The 7,035-nt window shown below is 42.2% G+C and overlaps 1 protein-coding gene across 1 annotated transcript in view; it reads right to left on the reverse strand.

The window, feature by feature from the left end:
- Window positions 1-244: 244 nt before the first annotated feature.
- LOC144893013 (signal transducer and activator of transcription 1-like) overlaps window positions 245-7,035 on the reverse strand; it is a 67,064-nt gene continuing 60,273 nt past the window's right edge. The window contains exons 2-4 of the mRNA XM_078782377.1: window positions 3,012-3,190; window positions 1,198-1,342; window positions 245-934 (exon numbers count right to left, since the gene is read on the reverse strand). Coding sequence (XP_078638503.1) covers window positions 761-934; window positions 1,198-1,342; window positions 3,012-3,139 — 447 coding nt within the window. The 5' untranslated portion in view covers window positions 3,140-3,190 and the 3' untranslated portion in view covers window positions 245-760. The remainder of the gene's footprint in view (window positions 935-1,197; window positions 1,343-3,011; window positions 3,191-7,035) is intronic.

Below are 7,035 nucleotides of genomic sequence, written 5' to 3' on the forward strand. Positions count from 1 at the left end.
GGATACGGTGTACCTATTCTAGACTGGGGTAACACACCGGGATCATTCATCCCAGCAAGCTGGTACTCAATTTGCCGACCTCGGAAGGATGACAGGCTGAGTCAACCCCCATGGTGTTCATTCAGCGATCGACCGGGATTCGAACCCAGGATCCTAGGATCCCAAGCCGGCACCCTAACCGCTAAGCCAACACCAGGATCCAAATGGTAGATAACACCAAGCAGCAATTTATTTATTTTTTGTTACGAGTGGGGAGAGAACTAAAAGAAGGAAACTAGCTGGGATGATGGGCCCAGTATCCAGTAAAGAAGTTGTTTTCTGAGTTACGGATGATTGAGCAAAAAGCACCTTGACTGACAAGTAAGAAGCGATTCAAACAGAACGGGGTATTGAAGGGTGAGGAAAAAAGAAAAAGTTTTCCGTGATGAATACATGAAATCTTATGTGGACATGCAGCAGCAAATTGGTTGGCTTGTGAAAGAGATGATGTCTGGGGAGGGTGTTCAGGTAGGGTTGGGGAGGAAGGTTGAGGGTGGCACGTTACGGAGATAAATCAAGCCTAATATGAGAAGAGTTGTTCTGAATGAAGGTACAGAAATACAAGGCCTTTGTGTACTTGATATTGACTGTCCTGATAGTCAGGTAGTTAGTATGTTACTGGTGTGCGACTTTGTGCGTGTGTGCCATCCCATGTCACATGCCACCATATAACCATGTCAGTTTTGATATCAAGAGGGAAGTTCTTGTGTGGCTCAAATAATCAATCCACCGTATTCCCCTCAAGTCTGTAAGATAACTTTTTTGAAATACAAAATCGAAAAGAAGAAAAATATACCTGCTCTCCATTTCCTGAATTTTTCAAGATCTTCTGCTCTTCAGCCAAACAGTTGGAGATTATGAGAGCCATTTGGACAGGGTCTTCCAAGTAATGAGCCTGTCCAGGGGATTAATCACAAGAAGTATGTCACTTCATCACAGCATTAAATAGAACGATGCCATCAAAAAGGCAGACGGTCAAACTTTGAGGAGTTGAGGAGCAAGTCTCATGTCATTGTTGAATAAATCAACATCGCCGACGAGACTGCGTGGAGCCATTTAAACTCCTGATGCAAAAGCAACAGTATGCAGTAGTGAGATAGTAAGTCAACAGTTCGAGAAAAGCTGTGGCGAGGATTTATTACAGAGAGCCCCGTGTACCTGTAGGTTCTGCTTTATTCGCCGCAAATTGTGTTGTAGGAGAATATTGTTCTGCTCGGAGAAACGGCTGTATTGATCATCCAGTTGCGCTAGCAGGTTGTGGAAAAGAAGCGTGGCATGAGATACGTTGTTTGTTGCGTAGTTCCTGGAGCCAAAAGACAAGCGGACACACAAATCAACTCGGCTTGCCACAACCTGTGAATTTTGATCTCATTCAGGATTCACCTCTAGCAATCGAACCATAATGACATGAGTTTAATGTAATATCCTGTTAACAACCCACCTCCATAAAAAATACATCCATCATTCCAATGATACAGCAATCATAACATAATCTCAACTAGAACGGCACTCGGTAGAGCACAAACCTCCACCAGGCTGAACAGTTTGTTTTGTATCCCACTGATAGGCCAGAACTGGATTCGGACCTCAACCAAAATCTAATTGCTTGTTATTGTCACCTAACCAACTCGTCCACCAAGTTTCGTCATAACTTATCCATAACCTTTTAAAATATCATATAATATATCACTTTTAACCCGATCTCTCCATGGTGAAGAACCACTTGAAAAAATTAAATAATTCTCGTATCCGAATCCACATTCAGATCTTCACCAAAATCGAATCGATTCTTCCTTGTCACACATACAACCTGTCCACCAAGTTTCGTCCACATTTGTGCATAACTTTTTGAGATATCCTGCTCACATACAGACAGACGGAGAGACAAACAAGGTTGAAAACATAACATCCATCCACCTTCGGTTGTTGACAGCAATATAGTTGATAAAAATGAGAAAAGAAGGTGAAACTCATTACTTGTATACTTGAAAAGTTTTAAATTCTCCCAGTAACACAGCCACAAACCTAATGTCAAGGGAGGATGTGCCTGTCCCATAATGACAACTTCAAAACAAAGTCACACACGAAATTAAACAAAACTTCAGCTGACCTGTACCCTTGTCGACTGCGCATTCCACATGTACGAAACGTCACTAGACGGCAAGTCTTCGCAACGACAGAGTAATTCAAAAAGTATCAATCTTTACAGTTTCTCACTTTTTGTGCGTCTCTAAATAGATTTCGTGTTTCCTGGCATTGTCGGTCACAACACCCATCCGTCAGCCATTCACTTCCACATTGACCTGGCAAGTACAGGAACTGTTCCTTCAAACCATGCATTTCTCTTTCAATAACCGCTATAATAACATCCCACAGAAAAGGGGAAGAAAACAATGGAACCAGTGTTTTGATTTCACCAATTCCTAGATTTAACAGCAATGTGTTCCTTACATTGCCCATTGGGCCATGGTCAGTGCAATTCTTTGGTGAAGCCCAGATCAACAATACAACCTGTGGCGTAAATACTACTAAAGTTAACATAAGGAATCATTTCTTATCTGATTTATATTCAACATTATCTGATGCCAAAAATGAAGTAGTTTTTTTTTTACTTTGACATAAACGTTAAAAAAAACTTCTGCCCAGTTGATTTCTGAAGATAGTCTTCTAAAAATAGTGAACCTGAATGAGTTTTATAAAAGGTCCCTCAAAATTTTTGCACATTATCTATAGTGGTGCACACAAACGCAAGGTTCCTTTTGGGTCAGCATGTAAAATTTCAGGCGAAACAGACAGGAAATCAAGCAACAACTGTAGTGGGAGAGTACGACAATGGAACAGGCTTTCATCAGAAGCATAAAACCACCTCAAAAAAGGCTGCATTGGAGAGATAAAGCTCGGAGGTGGTGCTGATTGGCCAGCCCGACATAATGACTTCCCCAATATGCACGGGGTGGAGTCTCGCTACTTACCAATCCTGGCTCTCGATCCAGTTGGCAAGGTACTGTCGAACTTCCATGGGGAAGCTCTCATCGTACAAATGATGAACTTGATCCAAGAACTTGGCATGCAGACATTGGAGTTTTTCCCACTGGGCCATGGTGAGTGCACCGATGGGCCAGCACAGCCCGAGGGGTCACACGGCTATCCTCTGTTAAAGGAGACAAGAACATTTCAAGAAAAAAAAAGTAGAAGAGATTTCATGAACAAAGCAAAACAAACATTGTACACTTGAACAATCATTGAGAAGTGTTGAACAAAGCAAAAGCAATATCATCTTATGTTACCCCTCACCTTCCCTACCCAAATTAACCTTTCCTAATGCCACCCTCTTACTTGCAGGTTACTGTGTTTCCTCCTATTCTGCCCCCTTCTTTCTCTCCTCCTCGTTTTCTGTTTGTTCATTCCTTTGTTTAGTGTCCAACTGCATCTCCACCTCCGCACTACTAGTCTGGTGCCTTTTTATGCCAACGTCACCTCTCCAATGTATGAGCCTTGATCTTGTGTAAGTTAATAAAAAAAAGTTGGACCTTTTTGAACGAGACCAAATTACATAGAATTGCAAAGGAAAATAAAATATAATACCTGAAGCTACCACCGTTCTAAATACCAACGGATCAAGCACAATGCAGTGGTGGTATTCAACCATTAGATTTATTTATTTATTTATGTACAAAGCTGAACCGTGAACAAGGTATAGAAAACCTAACTGTAAATTTAGTTGCCGACCAACTCGAATAACGATGAAATGAAAGTAGGATGAAAAAAAAATGTCGATGCAACATGTAGCAAAAGAAAACTAGAACGGCACTCGGTAGGGCACATACGTCCGACAGGCTGAATAATTTGTTGTTTGTATCCCACTGATAGGCCGGATCTGGATTCGGAACTGAACCAAAATCTAATCGGCTTGTTCTTGTCACCTAACCAACTCATTCACCTAGTTCAGTCATAAGTCACCCATAACTTTTTTTAAATATCATGTTGTATATCGCTTTTCGTCCGATCTCTCAATGGTGAAGAATCACAAAAATTAGAAGATTCTCATATCCGAATCCATATTCAGATCTTCACGAAAATCGAATCGATTCGTCCTTGTCACACACAACCTGTCCACCAAGTTTCGTCCATATCCATCCAAAATGTTTTGAGATATCCTGCTCATAGTCAATCAGACAGACAGGGGTGAAAACATAACCTCCGTCCATCTTCGGTTTCAGAGATCACAAATAAAAGGTTGACAAGCAAAGCTGTGCTGATGTAAAATAACACACTAAAGGCTCACGGATGAAGCTTTGAAGAGCCTGGTGCAGCAGTTACAGACAAAAGATTCCTGATGAGGCAATGCTATAAATCATATGCTCAAAGACAGGATAAATGGCCAAAACATCGGGGCTATAAAGGCAGGTGGTGCAGCAGGAGCACACCAGCACTACGAGTCCAGACAGTTTTGTTTATCAATTATTCAATTTTTGTCCTGATGTTCTCCCCAATATAAGTGCAAATCCCAATGAGTATAAGCTGAGTGAACTGTATTCATATATTATTTTAACTCCCCATACAGTGAACTGCATCCAAAGGCCCGGGCCGAGGCCTAAAATAAGTCTGTTTACAGTTCACGACTGCGCAGTATCACGTCTAACAAGCATTCTGAGTATTGCGTTGCAATACATGTCCCCTACCGGCAGTCTGTCATCCGGAAAACTGTTGGGGAAATTACCCAGGGTTATTTACCCACAGGTTCTGAATCGTTCCCAATCGCAAATTACCTCAGGACGGGCTCACCTGTGATTCGCACTCGGGACTTCGATTTATACCTCTTGCAGACAGGTCAGCAGAAGCACAAGAAAATAAGCTGTTGATAACGAACCTTTCGAGTCGCTAAATATCAGTAATAAATTATATTTTCCGGTTCACGATCAATGTGTATATATATGTTGCTCGGCTTGGCTCCGCCCTTCCGGAAAGCACGCGCTGTGTCGCGCTGTTGACGTTCGCGAGACGAGGCTGAGGGCGCGCGGTGCGGCTTGAGGAGAACTCTGGAATAAACAAGAGATATCCTTTTTTTTTTTACATTTTCGTTTAATTAACGATATCTGCCAAACCACGTGCCCTATCGCAAATTCCAAAAGGACATTTTAGTAGACTGACGTGCTGAACAGATCTGTGAAGTTTCCCCTCGATTGGATCAAAAATGAGTGAGGAGCTTGGTTTTAAAGGTTCATGCTTAAAAACGTCATAACTCTGAAACCATGTGATGTATGACGTCATGCTCGTTGACTTTTTTGTTCGTCATGGGTATGCGATTCTGCCTGCAAAGTTTGGCCTCGATCTGTTCAGCCGTTGCAGAGAAAAAGGGTTTTTTGTGTTTTCACGAAAAACAATATGGCGGCCGAACCACGTGACCTGTGACGTCATAATTACCATTAAAATATTCCACAGACCGAGTCCCTCCTTTGGTGAGAATTTGATCTCAATCGGTCCTATATTGCAGAGAAATTGTTTTTTAAAGGAAATTAAAACTTAAAATGGCACTGAGTTAAGGATCATCAGAATTATCAGAATTCGCAAAGTTCAAAGTACCATAACTTTGTCAAAAATGATCTAAACGTCGTGAGGTTAGAACTTGATCTGTAACTTATCATGAGGAAACCATGTACCAAGTTTGAAATCATTAGCATTAAGAGTTTAGAAAAAAAGTCCGGAAAACTGTTCTTTGCGTGACGGACTGACGGACTGACGGACGGAGGGACGGCGTGCAAACCTATAGTCCCCTCCGGTGTACACCGGTAGGGGACTAATAAGAGGAAGATTATTTTCTATAGGTGATGACTTTTTTAACCTCATTTAAATTTGTCTTGCCTTTCCCTCCCATCCATCAGCCATTCATATTAGCCAGGACGTTGAGAATGACAACACAGAACCGAAGTAAAAAAAAAATGGAGATTCCAGAATCCCATCGAGGAACACTTGCTTGCTGAACGTGACGCAGTGTTACCAGACATTGCGGACACTGTGGTCGTTAAGTGTGTTCCTGATGAGGCTGTCAAGCCTGGACAATAGGTCTTGCACATGGAAAATAGCTCATGGAAGACTACTTTTTGTAATACAGTAGTTAACAAATTGTTTATTGGAATTAATATGAATACATATAATATTAACAAGAAAGAGCAATCGGAGATTGCAGACCATCGCCAGGACGTGTTTTAGTCGGTTTTAAGGCTTTTTTGTTAAAACAAGGCGGCCATCTTGGATTTTGACGTGGCGACACAATTTTCAATAGCGTTCTTCCTTATGCCTAGATACACCCACACACCAGATTAGAAGTTAGTAGTTCGTGTATTTTTCAAGATATTGTGCTCACAAGGTTCAGATATATATATATATGGTGGCGGCCATCTTTGATTTTGACGTGGCGACCCAATTTTCAATAGCGTTCTTCCATATGCCTAGTTGCACCCACACACAAAATTAGAATTCGGTCCTTCACTTACGCACGCACGCACGCATGTCCGCACGCACGCACGCATGGACGGACATATTCCGCTCACAAGGTTCAGACATACATGGCGGTGGCCATCTTGGATTTTGATGTGGCGACTTAATTTTCAATAGGGTTCTTCCATATGCCTAGTTGCACCCACACACCAAATTAGAATTCGGTCCTTCGCTTACGCACGCACGCACGCACGGACGGACGGACGCACACACGGACGGAGGGGAAAACCATAGTCCCCCTTTCGCTCCGCGGTGCGACGGGGGACAACAAATATGGCGGCCGAATCACGTGACTGATGACGTCATTTTTTTTCTCTGCAAATTTCTCCCTAGACTAGGGCATGCCCGTACTATATCTATATCTAAAATTATATCCCCCCCCTCTATTTACATGAAATGGTTTGGTCCAAAGCGAACGGCTTGCGAGTACGGTGACAATCCCCCCCCTCTATTTACATGAAATGGTTTGGTCCATTCGCAAAGCCAAAGCGAACGGCA

This window comes from Myxine glutinosa, chromosome 7 (genome assembly GCF_964187855.1).
Source record: "Myxine glutinosa chromosome 7, kmMyxGlut1.1, whole genome shotgun sequence".
NCBI classification, from domain to species: domain Eukaryota; kingdom Metazoa; phylum Chordata; class Myxini; order Myxiniformes; family Myxinidae; genus Myxine; species Myxine glutinosa.